The sequence below is a fragment of the Schistocerca americana genome, chromosome 6 (genome assembly GCF_021461395.2).
Source record: "Schistocerca americana isolate TAMUIC-IGC-003095 chromosome 6, iqSchAmer2.1, whole genome shotgun sequence".
NCBI classification, from domain to species: domain Eukaryota; kingdom Metazoa; phylum Arthropoda; class Insecta; order Orthoptera; family Acrididae; genus Schistocerca; species Schistocerca americana.
In genome coordinates, this window is record NC_060124.1 from 27,957,875 (window position 1) to 27,980,767 (window position 22,893).

The following is a 22,893-nucleotide window of genomic DNA, read 5'->3' on the forward strand; positions in this document are numbered from 1 at the left end:
GAATAATGGCATAAAGTCTAGTTAACTAAAAATATGTCCACAGCCAACAACTCAATCCAGGACGACACTCTACGGGAATATGCTCTACTGTCCCATTATAATAATAATAACATTAAAGAAAATACAACGAAAAAAAGAGAAAGTGGGGGGGGGGGGGGGGGGGGAGGGGATGAAACTAACACATTAAAATGTCTTACCTCTGCCTCAGATAAATTATATTTGACGTCAGCTGGTAATATACTTCCGAATTCCCAGCGCATTTTCCGAATTTTTTGCAAACGGTTGTATCTGGAAAACAATGCCGCAACTGTTAAAAATTTCAATGAACTGTCCACTTAGTTACACACGAAATTACGTAACAGGAACTCACATGTATGCTAGAAGACACCTTTGATTTCTCTCTAGGGCCGTATGACGCAAGTGTACACCATGAAAATAAGACGCATTTCCCGAGACGGTGGTATTTCTGAAAATATGTTTGTTATAAATTTCGTCGCAACTAATTTATCAACGAAAGCTACACTATAGCCTGTAATTTACTTACGCGTCCTTTAAATTCTGTTCATACAGTGCTTGCATCTCTTCTAAAACCTGTCTAACCAAATCATCCTGGAAATTAAAATGTCAAAGTGTGAGCAAGAATTTAGAAAAGTTATTCCAAACTATATGCATCGGATCAATGCTTAATTACATTGAATGCTGGTAGGTTATCCGCTGCTCTCTGGAGGTCCTTAATTAAACGGAAGGCTTTTTCGCAAAACATGACTACAGAAAACTAACAATGTTTGTTTACTTAAATTCGTTCACATGCTACCCGCATTTCGCGCGTTTTTACGCATAACGCACGTCTACTGTTCAAAGTTAGCTGCTATTGTGGGTTGTGATATAAGCTTTGCAGGACAGAAACTTTGACATACCACAAAAGTGGAACAGAAGAGTTGCTCAGAGCGGCGGTTTGTTTAAAAAGACAAACAGTTTATGTGTATGATGGACCCGTTGTACATAGCTTTAAGCTCCTATCGCAGGCGAAAATATGACCAGTGTGCGTCACTTTGCACAGAATTACTGGAGAAAAATCCATACGATCAGGTATAATACTACACGAGTTACAGCATGAATTATTTAACTATTTAGTAAATACCCATATAAATTTATGAATAACAGTACTTGAGCTCATTCTAATATAGTATTTGCCCGAGAGTATACATTTTTTACTCCATTGTGAACGTAAAGAACAATTTCTATTACGCTGTTTTTAGGCCATATGGACACTTAAAATGAAAGCCTTGACAGAACAAGTGTATGTGGATGATATAGAAGCTGAAGAGGAGGGCATGGCGGATGCTATACTGGACGATGATATCATAGCCCAGGTTCCTCGCCCTGGAACTTCGCTCCGCACATCATCTCAAGTTCAGCGTGGTGTCAGCCAGGGTCAGAGGTATGTTAGACCAGTGATAACAGAATAATCATATGATAGAAGAAGAACTAGCATGTATAGTATTTATTTGAATTTTTCACAGACCACTGACACAAACTGGTCGTCCACTGAGTGGAGTTGTTCGACCAGGTACTCAGACAAGTCGGCCAGAAACTATTGAACAGGCTCTGAAAACTCCACGTACTGCACGGACAGCTAGACCAGTGACATCCCGCTCTGCACGAAGTGTGCGTTTGGGAACAGCATCCATGTTGACAGAACCAGGTGGACCCTTCATACAGATTTCGAGACTAAATCTTGGAAAATACGCTGCTAATCCTTCCATCGCTAAACCTCTTTTTGAATACCTGTTTTACCACGAGAATGATGTGAGACATGTAAGAAATTTACTGTTGACCTCTTATGCACAGAGTGGTAGTTAGCCTCATGCACTTGGAAGTTTGGAGGATGCTGCTGCTAACAATGAAGCACCACTGTACGTATATTTCTTTGCACTTGTTTCTCTTTGGATATGTTGTGTTCTCAGATGGAAATACATATTATTGTTTTGTTGATCTCCTGCTTGTTTAGACTTTATTGTTAGAATTAGTTGTTATGATAACAAGAAACTAATGATTCCTTAGCAAAGATAAAATTTACTCACTATTTTTTTTTATTATCAAATATTTGTCTGTCACAATATATTTAATTTTAGTTTATATTATTCAGTACTGAAATGAGTGTTTTTATCAACATGATGAAATATAAACAAAAAAGGCACACACATAATTAAATGATCAACTGTGCTATTACAATGCAACTGAGTAGAGATCATTCTGGCATTTACAGATCAAACAAGATTGTACAGTTTTAGCTCACTGAACTTGCCTTAGGTAGGAATGGGATTCGGACTTCTGTGTGGTTGCCAAAGTTAGGCCATGGTCAGTTTCCTTCGCCATTGTTGTCCAACTGAACTAGCGTTGCTACATCTGCATACATACTCTATAAATCATATGGCACAAGACCCTTCCTGTTGTACCACCTTCACTCCCATGTCATTAATGTGGGATTTCATGAATGCTTCTGTGCATGGTGCAATTAGCTTAATTTTGTCTTCATAGTCCCATTGGGAGTGATACCTATGTGTCCAGGGTATATTAATAGATTCTTCACTTAATACTGGTTCGTGATACGTTGTAAGTAGCCTTTCATGGGATGACTGCCACATGTCATTAAGTGACAGTTGATTCAGATTTTAGAGCATTTCCATGATGCTTTTCAGTGAGTCAACTCTGGACCATCTGTGCTGCCCATCTGTGTATGCAACCCCCTGTTAGTCATTTTAAGGTGGGATATGCAAATGTTTTATAAGCAGTCTTCTGCTTAGACTGACAGCATTTTCCTAGTATCCTGTCAATGAACCCAAGTCTGCAACCTGCAGTTGACCTATGCTATATCCCATTTCATATTCCCACAAACTGTTACATCTAGGTAATTTGGATTGACTTGATTTCGCTTGTGACTGGATGATATTGACATCATATATTACTTTTTTGTGTTTTCTAAATTGTACAGCTTTACATTTCTATACATTTAAAGCAGCTTGCTGGTCTTTGCACCACTTTTACATCTTATGAAGATCTGCCTGAATATTGGTACAGCTCATTTCAGTTTTTATGTGACTATAGATAACTGCATCATCCGCGAAAAGTCTGTCGTCCACAAGTGTCATTAACATGCAGCATGAATAGCAAGGGTCCCAACACACTTCCCTGCTATACACCTGAAGTTACTTCTACATTTGTTGATGATTCTCCATTCAAATAATATGTTGCATCCTCGCTACTAAGAAATCCTAGTTCCAATCACAGATTTTGTTAATACCCCATAAAATTGTGTAATTGCTGATAATTTTGATGTGTAACTGAGTCAAATGCTTTTTTAGAAGTCAGGAAATACTTAATCCCCCTGATTGTCTTGATCTGTGGCTTTCAGGATGCTGCATGAAATGCGAGAGTTATGCATGACATGTTTTTGGAATCCATGCTGGGTGATGTGAAGAAGGTAACTGGGACGTGCCTCCTTATCTTTCAGCTCAGAATATGTGCTAAAATTCTAAAACAGATAGATATCGAAGACTTTGGATAGTATTCCCAGGTAGTATGACAATACTCTTTATTAGCACAACACACAGAAGTTAGTTTCAGCATAATGCAATTGTTGAATGACACAACTAAATGATCATCCTGATCTGATATGAACAAGAGCCCTTCATGACATAGGTCATGACAGTAACAGACAAAAGTGCACTAGCTGAGCTCCATCCCCAATTGTGGCTGGAGTGATGTCACAATGCCTTGCAGCATAGGTGTGGTGCCTGGGCTGGAATGATACCAACGACCCAGAGTTGGTGGCTGATGGGACATAATACTCAACCAGCTACAGCCACTAGGACGTGATGATGCTGACGAACCAGTGAGACTGGCAATGAGCTCAGTGGAAGCTCTGATAGATTGGTGTGGGTTGCAGCCAGTATTAAGCATAAAGCTGAGCAAAGAGCTGCCTGCTGGAGTTTGAGCTGCAACTTAAATATGCAGCAATGGAGGAATATGAAAGTAGTGCTCTGCGAGCATATGATAGTGGATGCAACATAGGCCCTGTAATGGCAGTGCCACTGTTGCTGATGTGTGTGCTGCTCATAAGTGCATCTTGCACCATCTAATAATCAGAATTTCTGCAGATTGTTTATCAGTGGAACAGTGTTCATAACATGTAGTGTACCTGCGCTACTCGTAACACACCCTACACAAGAAGTGCTTGTGGCTCCAAAGCCGACTATCCTGCATGCAGGCGTTGTGCCAGAAGTAGCTGGCACATGGCCCCTTACAGTACATACAATTCACTGTTTCCAGTTGATTTGTGGAAACCTACGTACCATTCAGATCTGCACCTATTTTAATGATAACGAGGCAAGTGTTGTTTGTGTCTTAAGATTTTGTGTGGTGTCCAGAATTCCAAAATATTGAGCGTGAGATCTTAATGTGTCACAGAGTGGCAGGGTCACGTATTATTTCTAAGTCATCATGCAGCCACGGTTATCTGTCCTTTTTTGAACAGCATATTTACAGGTATTTTATTTAGTTATCCTGCTGTCTCTTGCTGGGATTTTATTGTGGGCTTTTCTGAAGCTCACCTTCTTGGTTTATTTATGATTCCTGCAATGGGATCAAATGTAGTTTTCCAGTTTATTGATCTTCTTCCATAGATTTTCACAATCTTTGGTATGTCATTAATGCTGTTTAGCGCCCTCTGCCATAAATTGTCATCATCATCATCAAGGCTTTACCACACTTTATAAACAAGGCATGAAGGTAAGTCAATAAATGAAACAGAATACTCTTAATTCTAAAGTGGTCGTATTGATAAGAACCTGACTAGATTTTGTATGCATTCAATAGACCCAACAATGAATGGTTTTCATGGGTGTGGAACTAGTCAATAAGTGTAACATAATAAACATAAAACATTTGAATATAATACTCACTACCCTAATATTTACAGAATTAATACACTGTTAGAATGAAACATAGTTATGCACTTTTAATAAATTTATCATACACATAATACCTGATCTTGACTGCTGTGACCAAGTGCTCTGAAAACTGTAATCTGACAGACATTTTTACTTAAGCTTGTCTAACAGTCCCTGTTAAGATACTCATTTATAAATAGAAGGAGTTGCCTATCAAAAAATCTTTCAAACTCTGTTTAGACTGTGCTTTATCAGAAACCAAGTTTTTAATGGTTGCTGGCAATTTATTGAAAATGTGTGTTCCTGAATATTGGACCCCTTTTTGAACCAAGGTAAGTGATTTTAGGTCTTTATGTGGATTGTTCTTCTTCCTAGTATCGATACTATGTATTGAGCTGTTGGTTGGAAATAGAGATGTATTACTTGCAACAAATTTCTTTAAAGAATTAATATACTGAGAAGCAGTGGTTAGAATACAAAGTTTTTGAACAGGTTTGTACATGATGTTTTTGAACTCACGCCACAAATGATTCTTATCTCCCGCTTTTGCCCTAAAAACTTTTTGCTAAGTTTGACGAGTTGCCCCAGAATATGATCCCATATGACATAATGGAATGAAAGTATGCAAGTTTTTTATATATCACTTACATCTAACACCATTCTCACTGCAGATACAGACTTGTTTAGGTAGTTCAGCGATTCTGTGATGTGCCCTTCCCAACTGAATTTATTATTGAGTTGTAATCCCAAAAATTTAACAATGTCAACCTCTCAATCTGCTTGTCTTCATAAGTTATACATATCCTGGAAGGAAATCTCTTACAGGCTCTGAACTGCATATAATGGATCTTCTCAGAGTTTAATGACAGTGAATTAGCTTTAAGCTATTTATTGATGACAGTGGAAGTTTGATTGGGATCCAGTTCTAAATCTGTACTTGACATGCTACTTATTGCAAGCTACTTACTGAACTGGAAATCGCAATATACAAATCGTCAACAATGTACCAACTCTACAACTTTTGCATTTCTGATAATATCATATTTTGGAGATGAAAATTTAAAAATGTTGTCTTACTTTTTCTACTTTCACCCACTTATGCCTTATGGCATCATTTTCAGGGGTAACTCATCATTTAGGAAAGCAAAATCTGTTGCACAGAAGCCTGTAGTAAGAATATTATGTGATGCTTACTCCAGAACCTCTTGTACATAGGCCTTTAAACAGTTGGGTGTACTGACACTTAAATATAATACTGTAAGGAGAACCATTTTAAATACCAATCACTCAGCCTTAGTGTGGCACAGAAAAGAGTGATGTACTGAGGTGTAAAAATCTTTTATCATCTATCAAGTTAATGTAAAAAAAATTAATGGATGATAAAATTAACAAACTTTCTGCACTGAAAAGGTTAAATTTACTAAAATTCCCTGGACTATAATGCCATTGTCTTCTGTGTTCTGTTAGATAACAGCCCAATGCATAATAGCCTAGAGAATTTTAATAATTTGAACATAGTTAAGTATAAATTATTATACGCAGGGAAAGAAACAACCTCCGAAGTTATCATGTAAAGGGTCAGCAAGCTGCCACATTTTTCGTTTGGAAAATAAACTATAATTGTAAAACTGACTTGTTCTGTATCATAATGAAAGCTCTCAATTATCATCTATGGAACATACAAACAAGTAACTGGCCATTCTGGAGCATGTGAGAAAATCTATCATCTGGCAGATACAATCAGAGTTTATGTATCTCTCACCCTTTTATGCATTTTTGCCACACTGGGCTTGCACATCTCTATCCATTTCTCTTTCTGGCAGATGAGGTTTGCTAATAATATTAATGCCTTCTTGATCCCTGTCCTCCACCCCATAATCAAGAAAATACAATAAATTTTGCCCCTGTAATGTGATGGTTTTGTACTTGTCTTTTCTTTTCACCTGTTCAAACATTACTATGTTGTACCAATGTTTAAGACAACAAAGTCCCTCTGCCATCCATCCCATTGCTTTGAGCACTGAAAAAGCTATAGCGACACATGAATAGAGCACCTTACTGAAGAGAAATTGATTTAACACTTCATATAGGACACTGTGAACCTGCATTTCACCACCTACATTAAATATACACACAGAACCCTGCATTCAGCAGCTGCTGGGAAATTTTAGTAGAATCTAACATAGTGAAATTTCATTTGTAGTTCCTAAGCTTTCACTGTTGTCATTCTCAGGATTCAGTCCTTGCCGTAGAAATTTGCGAAAGTTGAACAAATGACTGCTAAACTTGATCATAAAAACAAAAATGGGGTACAAATACTAATTCATAATGGAAAGGCTACATCCCTTTGCAGAGCAGTATAAGATCTGCTTAACACATCTGTGGGCCAACCAGAATGGTATATACTAAAGTAATAATGTAAGGAATCTGACAGAAAGTACAGGTAGGAATGTCAACAATAATGGAAAGGAAACATTGCTACTCACCATAAAGATGACACATTGAGTTGCAGATACGCACAATGAAAAATTTGTTACACATTCAGCTTTTTGCCAAAGCCTTCATCTGAAAAGAGAAACACACTTGCATTTACAGAAGCAGGCACTCCTCCCATGTACATAAGCACTATCTGTGGCTGCTCAGGCCAGACTGGCCTTCAGCCGAAAGCTTAATGTGTAACATTATTTTTGTCATGCCTGTCTGCAATTCAACATGCCATCTTTGGTGAGTGGAAACAGTCTTTCATGTCATAGCTAGTTTTCTGTTAATTATTACACATTGTACTTCGAATCATAAACACTATGATAAAGGAAATTTTAATGGCACCCCATCTCACTCCTCATATATTTAGTGTGTCATGAAATAGGTAACAACAGACCACATTAATGACTTTCAACAAGGTCTTTGTGCTATTTAAGTTGTTATCATCCTCTCAGTCTCCTGTTAGGAGAGAACTCATTACTTTAGTCATCGTCCCCTCAGGTGGAAGCCTTGACAGAAAGTTAACGGAATGCAGTGGTCACATGTGTTCTTTACAATCAGTAGGGGATAAGTGCCATTGAGAAACAAGTCAGTTTATTCTGTACACATATTTATTAAACACAATTCCTTGTCATTGCAGGCTATCTCGTCATATTCCAATCTTCTCGGGTGGTCAGCCAAGTGGTGGTGATGTCGTGTCACAATGTTTTGACGAGTTTCGTTCCCATCATCTTCAAGCAAAGCCATACTTGAAGATGATGAGTATGAAACTGAACTGCAGGGTATGGGATTTTACTCACTGGAATGTTGAAGCAAACCCACTGTGGTGCAAGAGAAATTTGTAGCTTGTACAAATTGAGGGTATATACTATTATGTGATGGGATAATACTAAGAGTGTTACCTTCTCTGGAGATGTTACTGTGTTTACTAACTATCATACTTGTTACAGGCTATGGAACTTGCTGTGCAGGCAACTGAGGCCTCTTTGTTCAAAGACTGGTGGTGGAAAGTACAACTTGGGAAATGTTACTTTGTAATGGGCCTGATGCGAGATGCAGAGCAACAGTTTCGTTCAGCTCTGAAGTGGCAACAGACGGTCGAGACATTTTTGAGGTTGGCAAGGGTTTATATTCGTCTGGATCAGCCTCTGACAGCACTCGATGTTTGCAAGACAGGACTCGAGTACTTTCCTAATGAAGTGACACTTACAACAGAAATAGCCAGGTGGGGCACTGACATCAGATTAAATTCTTGATATAATTATTAGATGAACATAGAATACTGTAGAACAAGAAAGGAAGCCACATTGGTGCATTGTCCTGATTGGTATATAAATTCTTAGGAAACACCGATCACCAGGTTACATATAAAGCTTCAGGAATGGAGGATATCTGCAGAAAAGATCAATATACACCCTCAGTTCAGTTTCATACTCATCATCTTCAAGTATGGCTTTGCTTGAAGATGATGGGAACAAAACTCATCAAAACATTGTGACACGACATCACCAGTTCTAAAATACATAGTTCTGTTTATTTGCCTTAGGGCCGTTTAATATACTTGTGTAGGATACATCAAATACATTACACATATAAAAACAAAAACAATCAATTTTTGGCAAAATAATTTAACTGGATAGATAAAAAATCTACTCACCAAGAGGCGGCAGAACAAACACATAAAAGACGGTTGTAATGGGCAAGCTTTTGGAGCCAGTGGCTCCTCCTTCAGGCAGAAGGAAAAGGACTTACATAAACAAACAGTTACACATTGTTTATGTAAGTTTGTTATTCTGAATGTATACAGTGCACAGAAAATTGTGTGTGATGTTCAACCTGTGTGAGACTCTGCACAAACTGACCATAAGAAAACTTAAAGTCAATAGAACAATGCAGGAACTCACACCAAAAACATTACAAAAAATGGAATAATACACTGAGAAAAATGCACTTGAAAATGGGAATCATTTTCCAAAATGCATTGCATAAGGTGATAGCATAAAAGTTGTTTATAAACAAACCCATAATTTACATGAGCTATCCTAACTAATGTTGAGACAGTTCTCATGTTATAAACTTGACTCCAGAATGAGATGTGTGTTCCTCCATGCAGCATATAATTGGGGCACTGTGGAACCACTTTCTACATAAAAATATCTTTGTATGATTTTTCTGGGATTAATTTAGACCAGTGCCTTTCAGCCAAATTCTAAAATTTTCTATGAAATCATACGTAATTTCTTTTACTGTTTCATGGGAGCAGCTTGTCAAATACAGCAAACTGTTAAGGTAGTTACCCTTGGTGTAAAACATTTTTCAAGGTCTTGCTTGTATGCTATTCACAGGAGAGGGCTCAGAATGCCACCCTTGAGGAGAGCACTGTCAACTATCTGAGGCCCAGTAGTATTTACACTGTGCTTAACATAGATTTGTTGTGTCTGGCAGCAAAGATTTAATTCCACAGATAAGTTTAAGAGGCGATCCAGTTGAAACAACCTTTCTTTCCAATGCTGTGATTTTCACGTTATCATAAGCTCTGGCCAGCCATATCACAAAATACCAAAAACAAGAACCACTTATTCACGATTGTCTTGAACTAAGTCTCAACCTCATTCTGTAAAATAATAAAAAGTCTACACCAGAAGGATTGTTCTATCTTCTTGCATGGCTTTAGTAAATCACACACAACAATCTTCCTTGCTTTAAAATGAGATGCTTTTGTTTTCTATCTTTGTAGTCGAATTATTGGTTGAAACAGCCATTATGGTTCGCAGTGTTTGTCTTTCCTGTCCAGTCCTGTCTGTAAAATTTTCTCCTTGAAATTTATCATACAGCAAAAATGAATTTCAGTTTTATGAAAAGGATAGCTGCCTATGCAGCCAGAGACTATGGTCATGTCATGTATGTGTGAGTTGCACTTTTGTGTGTGTGTGTGTGTGTGTGTGTGTGTTTGTTTAATTCCGATGACGGCCTTTTTGGCTGAAAGTCTTTTTGGTGTGCCTAAGTGCGACTCAGTATCTCTGCTATATGTTGAGTACCAGCTGTCCTTTTCATAATATTTTTATTATTCCATCCTGGATTTTCCATTGTTAAAAATGCATTTCAGCAAGATCAAGATACATTGACATGGGTGCAGATGTTGAGGTCATAAATTTTTTAGCCTGGTTCTACATGTTGGTGAACATGGGACTATCCACTTTCTGTTAGTGACAAAAACTGTCTAGTTGTCCGCATTAAGTGCACTAGGGCTACCAAGTGTCGTTGCAAAATACCTGTGCAGTAAGCAGTCTGTCTTCTTCTGACTGGGAATTAATTACATGTGGTGTTCCTCAAGATTCCATCTTGGGTCCATTGCTTTTTCTTGTGTGCGTTAATGACCTGTCATCTGTTACATTGCCAGATGCTAAGTTTGTTTTGTTTGCAGATTATACAAACATTGCAATAAGTAGCAAGTCAAGCACATATTTAGAAACAGCTACTAATAAAATTTTCAGTGATATTAATAAATGGTTTAAAGATAATTCACTGTCATTAAACTTCAAGAAGACCCACTACAAGCAGTTCAAAACCTGTAAGAGATTTCCTTCCAGCATGTGTATGACATATGAAGACATGCAGAAGTAGTTGACAGTGTTAAATTTCTATGATTACAACTTGATAATAAATTCAGTGGGGAGGGGCATACTACAGAATTGCTTAAGCACGTAAACAAGTCTGCATTTGCAGTGAGAATAATGTCAGATGTAGAAGATATATTTATAAAACAAAACTTGCATACTTTGCTTGCTTTCATTCTATTATGTCTTGTTGTTGTTGTTGTTGTTGTGGTCTTCAGTCCTGAGACTGGTTTGATGCAGCTCTCCATGCTGCTCTATCCTGTGCAAGCTTCTTCATCTCCCAGTACCTACTACAACCTACATCCTTCTGAATCTGCTTAGTGTATTCATCTCTTGGTCTCCCTCTACGATTTTTACCCTCCACGCTGCCCTCCAATGCTAAATTTGTGATTCCTTGATGCCTCAAAACATGTCCTACCAACCGATCCCTTCTTCTAGTCAAGTTGTGCCACTAACTTCTCTTCTCCCCAATCCTATTCAGTACCTCCTCATTAGTTACGTGATCTACCCACCGTATCTTCAGCATTCTTCTGTGGCTACACTCCATACAAATACTTTCAGAAACGACTTCCTGACACTTAAATCTATACTCGATGTTCATCATTTGCAGAGCTAGTTGGCATATAAACTTGTACTACTGTAGTAGGCATGGGCTTTGTGTCTATCTTGGCCACAATAATGCGTTCACTATGCTGTTTGTAGTAGCTAACCCGCACTCCTATTTTTTTATTCATTATTAAACCTACTTCTGCATTACCCCTATTTGATTTTGTATTTATAACCCTGTAATCACCTGACCAAAAGTCTTGTTCCTCCTGCCACCGAACTTCACTAATTCCCACTATATCTAACTTTAACCTATCCATTTCCCTTTTTAAATTTTCTAACCTACCTGCCCGATTAAGGGATCTGACATTCCACGCTCCGATCCTTAGAACGCCAGTTTTCTTTCTCCTGACAACGACGTCCTCTTGAGTAGTCCCCGCCCGGAGATCCGAATGGGGGACTATTTTACCTCCGAAATATTTTACCCAAGAGGACGCCATCATCATTTAATCATACAGTAAAGCTGCATGTCGGGATCATATTCTGGGGCAGCTCATCAAACCAAGCAAAAAGTTTTTAGGGTGCAAAAGCGTGTGATAAAAATCATTTGTGTTGTAAATTCAAGAACATCATGTAGAAATCTGTTCCAAAACTTTGTATTCTAACCACTGCTTCTCAGTATATTAATTCCTTAAAGAAATTTGTTGCAAGTAATACATCTCTATTTCCAACCAACAGCTCAATACATAGTATCAGTGCTAGGAATAAGAACATTCTACATAAAGACCTAAAATCACTTACCTTGGTCCAAAAAGGGGTCTAATATTCAGGAACATACATTTTCAGTAAATTGCCAGCAACCATTAAAAACCTGGTTTCAGATAAAGCACGGTTTAAACGTAGTTCGAAAGACTTTTTGGTAGGGAACTCCTTCTACTCTAGATCAATATCTTAACAGAGACTGTTAAACCAGCTTAAGTAAAAATGTCTGCTAGATTTTAGTTTTGACAGCACTTGGTCACAACAGTCGAGATTTATTAAAAGTGCATAACAATGTTTCATTCTGATAGCGTGTTAATTCTGTGAATATTATCTGTTCCAGTTTACCGCATTGTATTCACATTTTCGACAATCTCCTGACAAATGATGAGGGTAATAAGTATTATATTCAAATGTTTTATGTTATACTTTCTGACATGTTCCACACCCAAGAGAATCATCTCATTTTTTGGGAGGGACTGATGACCTTAGAAGTTAAGTCCCATAATGCTCAGAGCCATTTTTTGGTCTATGGAACGAAAACCACATCTAATCTGTGGGGCCACTTGTGGTGAGATACTGCCTTCTCGATTTTCTCAGTATACCCCTGCACAGATTCATCACTAACTTCTATGTCTACTCATTCCACTGTTTGCATGCCACTTGCGATTTTCATAAGAAGGTAAGAAAATTAGGGTTTCAGTGCTGTTGATGATGAGGCTATTAGAAACTGAGAAGTGTTGTATGAGTTAATAATAAGAATTAAATGAAACTTTAAACCAGGGTGAGTAAATCCAAAACTTAGCAGATTCATTCCATCCAAGTATATTTTTTTATTTGTTTACTTTATCATTATTGTTCAAAATATCTAGCAATAAAGACGTGCTAGTTCTAGCAATAAAGACTGCTAGTTGTATGTATATTGTAAGCTGTTCAGTCATTGAAAGTTTGTAAGAAGTATAATGAAGTACTTTATTTTTTAAGCAGTGTAAAATCCAGGATGGAATAACAGCAATACAGAAAGGACAGATTGTTACTCACCACATAGGGGAGGCATTGAGTCAAAGATTGGCAAAATGAGAGAAACTGCTCAAATATATAACCTTGTGAACAAAGTCCTTCTGAAATAGAAAACACGCACAAACACATTCCCACAAGTGCCACCCTCACACACATGGCCACAGCCTCTGGCCACTTTATTCACATATAGTGGAGAACTACTGAATTGAGATACATAAAGTAAAAAAAAAAATCACTGTTCTGATCATCCCATAGCTATTACCTGCATTGTAGAATGTGAGTTGTAAATATTTATAGGTAAGGAGTGACCAATGTTTCTGATGATCAGTTTGTGTGCTTAAGTTGAAACGATGTAGATGGGTAAATGGTGAAGAAGTTTTACATGAAAAATGTAGGTAAACTGCTTCATCACGTGATGTATAGAGGTTCATTGAGTCCTGAACCTTGAAGAAGGAGTTTTCTTTCTGAAGTACTGTACATATAAACTCAACAAAAAATTAAAATATAGACATGTGAACAACTTTCATTAATAAAATATATTACTTGGTCTGGTTATCGATTTTTGTTTTTTGTTGCAGGTTGTTTGAGGGCATGAACAAGATAACAGTCTCTGTAAAATATTATAAAGACATTCTGAAGGAAGATGCCACCCATGTTGAGGCTATAGCATGCATAGGGATGCAACACTTTTATACAGACCAACCAGAGGTAGCTCTTCGATTTTACAGGTTAGATTTATTCCAGTAGTTCATTACTCTTTTTTTCAGTTTAGAAAGTAAAGAAGAGAAAGATACACAAATCACTATTTAGCTCAATTATAAATGTGGCACACTCAAATTAAGAAAAAAAAAATTGAATTTTTGAACTTGAAAACTCTGATTCACATTGTTAGCCTGATGACTTGTATCAATTCTGTGTGATTTTCTTATACTGTTTTGAGGCAATTTTAATGCTTTAAGAATTTACACGTAAATTCTGGAACCACTCAACTTTCTGCCGCCTCGAAAACTAGAGATAAGTTGGAGAGAGAGCCTATTTACTGCACAACACATGTCTGTGTATGCAGGATTGACGTTTGTCAAGGGAAAACAGGAGCTGCGTTAGAAAAGCGACACCGACAAGTGTTTGCCTTAAGCACCACAGACGCTGTGGAAGAGGACATGGAGTAATTAAATGCTACTCTTTGCTGTATTAGTGAATGGGATTGTTGGGAAAAAAAAGAAAAATGAACATTTGTCTATAGACCTTTAACTCACTTCATATCTTAGCTCTGAACCAAGCAAGTCACAGGGGATATCTATAAATTATTTGTTTGTTAAAACCAGACAATTGTGGTTATGTTTAATTGTACCTAACGGGTGTTGTCATAGTTGACTTACAAGAATTTGTATGTTTATGTGAAACTTGTGGAGATGAAAATATACCTGAATTGAACTGTAAGTATGAGGTCACTGAGGTATTTCTAGTGAGAGAGAGAGAGAGAGAGAGAGAGAGAGAGAGAGAGAGAGAGAGAGAGAGAGAGAGAGTATTTGTTAGTTCCTCTAACCAGTGATGATCGATGCAGCCGCATATCCAGAGAAGAGGATCAGCTAAAAGTTTCAAGTAAGTCAACTGCAGTAAGAAAAGTGTGAAGATTACAATCCAGCTTTGCACCGCTTCTCTTGTCACCAAAACCGTTAGAACGTGGTGACCGACATGATCAAGACTCGAAGAAAGAGGAATTTCGAAACGAAATAAAGATAAAAGGATATTGTGAGTTGCCATAGCAACCATTAGTAACGAGACAGGGAAATGGTTCACAGAGTTGGATTCTGCATAAACAGCAAAAAGGAGTGAAGATTAATAAATATAATATAAGAAAAGGCGCAAGGAAAATTTCAACAGTTTAGACTAAGAAGAGTTACGACGAGAACTATTCAATAACGAAGATCCAGTGTGAGGAGTAAGCAGCCCGCACACACATGGCGGGGGTGTGGACCCTATAACCAGCAACCGACACCAACGACGCCAGCTGCTGCTCATTGGTGCTGACTACAAATCTGTTCACCGACGCTAAAACTAACCTTTCATTTCACCGGCGCAGATTGCAAGCCTGCTCACCAATGCAACCTAAAACTCTATGCCGGGTGAGTGAAAGACAGTTAATTGAGTGTGAAGTTAAGGACACTGTTCAATAATAGACTTTTAGTATAGTTATTATACTCTGAGGTGAATTTTATTTTTAATGATAACCCAATCTAAAAGTAGGAAGAATGTGGATCAAGAACAGCAACTAACAGAACTAGCCACAGCTATTAGAGTGACTAGGGAAATGCCAGACTGGTCTGAAGCAGTGAATTTAATCAAAGCTCAAAACATCCAAATTACTACTTAAATAAAAATCTAGAAGCTCAGAGTTTACAGTTAAATTCAGCTACTTTAAAACAAGAACTAAGTCTTAAGTTAGATTCAGTAAATACTCAGTTAAATGATAGATTAGCTGAACGGTAGGTGGATTCAGTTGGTATAAGAAAGGAACAAAGTGCTACTTTAAGTGAAAAACTAGAAGCACAGGGTGAGGTTTTAAATGCTAAGTTCAATGCCTTAAATGATAAAGTGGAGAGTTTGAAATTAGATTTAAAGAACGAATTAAGTAATTCCCTGACAATTCATGTAAACCAACTGTTCACTGACTTAAGTTGGACACAGTATAACCAATTTCAGTACTTAGATAAAAAACTAGAATTTGATATTGAAGATAAATTTAATAATGTAGAAACTGAACTTAATGAAAAGTTAGGATCATTTCCAAGCGTACGCAGTGTTACTTTTGATGCTATAAAGCATAGGTTGCACACCTTAAAAGAGAGTTTGGACTAATCTCAAATTTCAGGTGTGACCATTCGAGTAGATGACATGGAACGAAATGTTAAAGAGAAACTAGCCACTTCAGACAAAGTAAATATAAGTAATCTGGAGGAACAGGTAGAGGAAATAACTGACCGAAAAGTTGCCGAGAGGGTAAGTCCCGACAACGTCTCTTCAAATTTAGCTTCAGAACTTAATGATACTAAGAGAGGCATAGATAATTTATGGAAAGAATTCAAACTTATCCAGGATAAATTTATCAAAAAACAAAGATGATGTGACTTACCAAACGAAAGCGCTGGCAGGTCGAAAGACACACAAACATACACACAAAATTCAAGCTTTCACAACAAACTGTTGCCTCATCAGGAAAGAGGGAAGGAGAGGGAAAGACGAAAGGATGTGGGTTTTAAGGGAGAGGGTAAGGAGTTATTCCAATCCCGGGAGCGGAAAGACTTACCTTAGGGGAAAAGCTTTCGCATCCCGCAACTACCCTCCCGACCTGGTACAGAAGCAAATAACCAGAGCCACTTCCTCATCCCCTCAAACCCAGAATCTCCCACAGAAGAACCACAAAAGTGCCCCATTTGTGACAGGATACTTTCCGGGACTGGACCAGACTCTGAATGTGGCTCCCCAGTAGGGATATGACTTCCTCAAATCCTGCCCTGAAATGAGATCCAGCCTTCGTGAAATCCTCCCCACTCCACCAAGAGTGTCTTTCCACCGTCCACCTAACCTTCGTAACCTGTTGGTTCATCCCTACGAAATCCCCAAACCACCTTCCCTGCCCTCTGGCTCCTATCCTTGTAACTGCCCCCGGTGTAAAACCTGTCCCATGCACCCTCCCACCACCACCTACTCCAGTCCTGTAACCCGGAAGGTGTACACGATCAAAGGCAGAGCCACGTGTGAAAGCACCCACGTGATCTACCAACTGACCTGCCTACACTGTGAAGCTTTCTATGTGAGTATGACCAGCAACAAACTGTCCATTTGCATGAATGGACACAGGCAGACAGTGTTTGTTGGTAATGAGGATCACCCTGTGGCTAAACATGCCTTGGTGCACAGCCAGCACATCTTGGCACAGTGTTACACCGTCCGGGTTATCTGGATACTTCCCACCAACACCAACCTATCCGAACTTCGGAGATGGGAACTTGCTCTTCAATATATCCTCTCTTCCCATTATCCACCAGGCCTCAATCTCCGCTAATTTCAAGTTGCCGCCACTCATACCTCACCTGTCATTCAACATCATCTTTGCCTCTGCACTTCCGGCTCAACTGACATCTCTGCCCAAACTTTTTGTCTTTAAATATGTCTGCTTGTGTCTGTATATGTGTGGATGGATATGTGTGTGTGTGTGTGTGTGTGTGTGCGAGTGTATACCCGTCCTTTTTTCCCCCTAAGGTAAGTCTTTCCGCTCCCGGGATTGGAATGACTCCTTACCCTCTCCCTTAAAACCCACATCCTTTCGTCTTTCCCTCTCCTTCCCTCTTTCCTGATGGGGCAACAGTTTGTTGCGAAAGCTTGAATTTTGTGTGTTTGTTTGTGTGTCTTTCGACCTGCCAGCGCTTTCGTTTGGTAAGTCACATCATCTTTGTTTTTTGATAAATTTTTCCCACGTGGAATGTTTCCCTCTATTATATTATTATCCAGGATAAGGTAGACAAGAAGGTGATTTCTCCTAACATGGTGTTAACCAGTGAGGTAATGACCGAACTACAATGGGGGGCAAATTCTGGACTATCTAGACAGTTTCCGAAGCTTAAGCTAGATGGGGAAGTATATCCTACTCATTTTCTGAAAAGGTTTAATCAAGCCTTGCCAAAAAGAACTGGAAAGATTAAAAAAAAGATTGAATTTGCGGTGGGGTACCTTTTTGGAGAAGCGTCAGAGTGGGGCACAGCGAACATAGAGAATTTTTCGTCTTGGGCAGACTTCCAGAAAAAGTTTAAGAAGAAGTATTGGTCAGCGAGCGCCCAGGAAAAACTAATATCTGACTTGTGGGACCCAAAGTATTACAACAGTTCGGGAGTGAGCTCCCTGCCGTTGTTGAATAAGCAGCAGCAAGCCGTACTCTTAGCTCACTTATTTGTTTCATAGTTTAATTCTTAATTTCTCTGCGTGTTTTTGGGTACTTGCATAGTTTAACTCACAAATTTCGTGCGCATTATAGTATTTGAGAGTTGTAGCATGGCATTTTGGTACCCGTGTAGTGCAAATTCACATAGACATCCATCATCTGTTTGTTTTGAATGGCTTGTGAGATAAAAGAGAGGAAAAAAAGTTGTTAGCGATGGATAGGGACTGCACCGTTTGTGTGCAGATTCAGGGGGAATTGGCCACCATCCGTAATCAGCTTGAAGCTGTGTTGGCCGTGGATGATAGACTCCAGGCTGTTGACCTGGGCCGCAGTGACATTGGGACACCCGAGGCGAGCGCTTTGGCGTCTCTGGAACTTGTATGATCGCCTGGGATCTCTGATGCCACTGCGCCTTCGGATTCGGACATCCCTGCCGGTCGACACTTCCCCTGGGTGGAAGGCAAAAGTTGGTGCTGGCTGCTGTACCCTTACAGCTCCATAACAGGTTTGAGGTACTGCCTACTTTGAAAGTACTTCTGAGCCAGCAAGGGCGGTCTCGCCTGTTGCAGCAGTGGCCAGTCTTCCTGAGAGGTCTGGATAATCACAGAGGTTGGGTGTGCTTGTCATTGGGAGCTCCAATGTTGGGCAGGTGATGGAGCCCCTTAGGGATATGGCAGCTAAGGACGGGAAGAAAGCCATTGTGCACTCCATGTACATACCGGGGGGGAGTCATCCAAGATGTGGAAAGGGTCCTTCCGGATGCCATGAAGGGTACAGGGTGCAGCAAACTGCAGGTGGTGGCTCATGTCGGCACTAATGACGTGTGTGTCTATGGATCAGAAGAGATTGTCTCTGGTTTCTGGCAGCTATCTATTTGGTGAAGACTGCCAGTCTTGCTAGCTAGATGAAGGCAGAGCTCACCATCTGCAGCATCGTCGACAGGACCAATTGCGAACCTTTGGTACAGAGCCGAGTGGAGGGTCTGAATCAGAGGCTCAGACAGTTCTGCGACCGTGTAGGCTGCAGATTCCTCGACTTGTGCCATAGGGTGGTGGGGGTGGTGGGGTTTCGGGTTCCGCTAAATAGGTCAGGACATTAATCACATATCGTAAATGTACTGCCTGGGTGTGTCATATGGAGGATGATGAAGATGATGATGATTTAATTTGTTGTTCTACTTGAAGGGTACTCTGTGTTAGAATTTTTGTGTAAATAATTCAAAAGAGTGTGTGTGTGTGTGTGTGTGTGTGTGTGTGTGTGTGTGTGTGTGTGTGTAATTTCCCAGGTGCTTAAAATGTACCTACAGATGACATCCCAATCAAAGTTTTTATTTTTGAGAAGTTAAATAGATATTTTGGATCCATGCAATATTTTATATCAGGCTGAACCAGAGGCTTCAAAGGCACCATGCTTGAAGACTTGCAGTCAAACCACCCTTGTTAATTGACTACAGATACCAAACTCATTGTTCACAACAGTGCTTTCATAGTTGCTTTCTCTTTCAATTTACCACTGTGCCTCCATTGACTCTGAACCAGCTTCAGTTATTGACGTAATTCTGGAATAGTTTCATTTTTTAAAACTTCTCTTGATTTTTGATGAAGAAATGTCGTATTCCTAAAGCTAGCATTGGTTTTCCCTTTGGTTCACTTTTACGATTGCCATATGTAGTAAAAGAAGATCATCTCATTTTCTTGTTTAATTGTTGTTTAATTTTAGAATTTTTCTATTTAGTGTAATTTTAGTTTTAAAGTAATAGATATGAGGACCTTGAACATAAAGGACGTGCTAAAAATTCCAGTAACAATCTGCAGATAAGAAAAGAAACGTAATAATCATACTCATGGCATTGACATTGTGGTCCAAGATGCTTGAGTTGTCGGTTGTATGTGTGTGAATGGTGTGTCTCTTTTTTACTGATGAAGGCTGTGGCCAAAAGCTTTATGTAAGTGTCTTTTAATTGTGCCTGTTTGCAACTTGACATGTCTTTTTTATGGTAAGTAGCAATCTGTCTTTTCCTACATTGTTGATATTCCTACCTGGAGTTTGCATTGTTTAATCGTAATCATATGTAGACATCTTTGTGTAAGCAGGTGTTATTCATTTGATCACACATATGTTCCATAAAGCCAATCATGAAGCAGAGCCTTTAGAAATGTGAAACAAATCAAATTATATATTGTGCTGTAACATACCATTTTGGGGAAAATGATGCATTACCCCATGTCTCTCTGACCTACAAATCATCTTTGTGTCTTTAGGAAGAGTTTTTTTTTTTTTTATTAGTTAAGTTATAAATTTTGTTACGCATACTGTGGCAGAATTTTTTTCTGTCGTACATGTGCACAGATGTAGATGGGTGCAATATGTTGTTTGGGCAGTTATTCCATGCTCCTAGACTCCTGTCCAGGAATTGCACTGCGGGCCATAGAACAGCGAAGATTTTGACAACTGTGGAGCTGTCACACTAATGAAGGCAGTACTCGTTTGAGAGAACTGTGCTGAAAGAGACTGCTTGTGTGTACAGTCTCCTATAAACTTCTGTAAACAAATTGCATGTGAAATGTCCTCATATTGTAATGAAAATCAAGACATGCATAATTTATGTAGAAGAACTTTATGTCCCTTCCTAAAGACTGAATACTAAAGTAGCATTTCAGCTAGCACAGAAGAAGTGGTGAAGAAGTCTACAACTGGGAGACACATGTGTTTGTTCTGACATAGTACTGCAGTGCAGAAGGTCAGAATTAATAAGCAGCTGCATCTGAAATCTTTCCACAGCCAACCAACATAGAATGTGAGAATAGGAAACATTTAACAAGAACTGTAATTTGCATCTTTTTGATGTATGTGATACTACATTGCGAAGTTTACACTAAATTGTGTAAATGTATGAGCCTGTGTTGTAATATTGTTAATTCACTGCATTGATGAATTTAAGTCACCAGGAGAGTAATTAACATGAAATATCATTAACATAACATTATGTCTAATCATTAACTGAAAATACGTTAAGACATATGTAGACAAATGTCTAAACTAGCATTTACGAAATTTGTACATGGAAAAGTGATAGCTAGTGTTCTTCAGCTAACCATAAAGTTTCAAAATTCATGTTAGTGATCAAAGCAAAACAGTATTTATAAAGTTATTAACTAAAGTAATTCAAACATTGTTGTAGAAAGGCATTTTTTGCAATTCAGTCAAGATAATTGTGATATTTCAGAATGTTAACTGATTTAAAAATACAAAGTGCCTCAAACCTTTTGTGTCAAATTGAAACAATTGATAGCTGATCCACAACTTGATTACATTGAGATAGGGAACCAGTGGTCAGAAACATATGTTTATCGTGTTATGGACATTCAGCACACACCGCATAAACATATGTCCACATGATGCCTCTTTTGTCATGTATAATCACAGATGCGTGGGAATAAAAGAGCGTGCACAAAAATTTGTGGGTAGACTACATGTATGCATGGGTGGTCTCGTGTCCATACATTACTTCAGTGTGGAAGCAGTCTGCTATGAATTCCCTTCTTTGCTTGGGAGCTTCTGTTGTGTTTATTGTGATGAAAAGGTTACAGAAAGAGAAAGCACAAAAGTGACTGTAGGTAAATGAGTATCTAAATAACAACAGTATGATGTATCTAAAAACAAAGATGATGTGACTTACCATACAAAAGCGCTGGCAGGTCAATAGACACACAAACAAACACAAACACACACACTAAATTCAAGCTTTCGCAACCAACGGTTGCTTCATCAGGAAAGAGGGAAGGAGAGGGAAAGACGAAAGGATGTGGGTTTTAAGGGAGAGGGTAAGGAGTCATTCCAATCCCGGGAGCGGAAAGACTTACCTTAGCAGACATTTGTGACAAATGTCTGCTTGTGTCTGTGTATGTGCGGATGGATATGTGTGTGTGTGTGTGTGTGTGTGTGTGTGTGTGTGTGTGTGTGTGTGTGTGTGTGTGTGTGTGTGCCTGTCCTTGTTTCCCCCTAAGGTAAGTCTTTCCGCTCCCGGAATTGGAATGACTCCTTACCCTCTCCCTTAAAACCCACATCCTTTCGTCTTTCCCTCTCCTTCCCTCTTTGCTGATGAAGCAACCGTTGGTTGCGAAAGCTTGAATTTTGTGTGTATGTTTGTGTTTGTTTGTGTGTCTATCGACCTGCCAGCGCTTTCGTATGGTAAGTCACATCATCTTTGTTTTTAGATGTATTTTTTCTGCATGGAATGTTTCCCTCTATTATATTTATAACAACAGTATGAGAGATACAAGGTGGTGATAATATTTTGTCTGCAAATTTCAAGGGAGGTCACAGTGAGACTTTAGATTTCTGCTTGAGAACCTACGGTGATAAGGCTGGCAATAAAATTTTGTTAGCTATTAAATGGTGACTTATATACCAGTTTCTATTCTTCATTTCAAAACAAAGCATTTCAGTAATTATTCCTGAAATTGAGAAATATTGAAGGGAGGTTCTTAGTCATTATGTGAAGGTTAATTAACTTTCAATGCATCGTTTATATTTTATTTGTTTATGTAACTTTAATGATGAAAGATAATAGGAAGAT

The 22,893-nt window shown here is 38.7% G+C and overlaps 2 protein-coding genes across 2 annotated transcripts in view; one reads left to right on the forward strand and one right to left on the reverse strand.

Annotated features, from left to right (window-relative positions):
• The window catches only part of LOC124619832 (DNA replication complex GINS protein PSF1-like), a 58,877-nt gene extending 58,025 nt beyond the window's left edge, over window positions 1–852 (reverse strand). Inside the window, exons 1-4 of the mRNA XM_047146439.1 lie at window positions 692–852; window positions 545–609; window positions 371–466; window positions 198–288 (exon numbers count right to left, since the gene is read on the reverse strand). Of these exons, the coding sequence (XP_047002395.1) occupies window positions 198–288; window positions 371–466; window positions 545–609; window positions 692–763 (324 nt within the window). The 5' untranslated portion in view covers window positions 764–852. The remainder of the gene's footprint in view (window positions 1–197; window positions 289–370; window positions 467–544; window positions 610–691) is intronic.
• Window positions 853–887: 35 nt separating this feature from the next.
• Window positions 888–22,893, forward strand: part of LOC124619833 (tetratricopeptide repeat protein 8) — a 75,225-nt gene continuing 53,219 nt past the window's right edge. Inside the window, exons 1-5 of the mRNA XM_047146441.1 lie at window positions 888–1,089; window positions 1,260–1,441; window positions 1,524–1,818; window positions 8,384–8,658; window positions 13,954–14,103. Of these exons, the coding sequence (XP_047002397.1) occupies window positions 979–1,089; window positions 1,260–1,441; window positions 1,524–1,818; window positions 8,384–8,658; window positions 13,954–14,103 (1,013 nt within the window). The 5' untranslated portion in view covers window positions 888–978. The remainder of the gene's footprint in view (window positions 1,090–1,259; window positions 1,442–1,523; window positions 1,819–8,383; window positions 8,659–13,953; window positions 14,104–22,893) is intronic.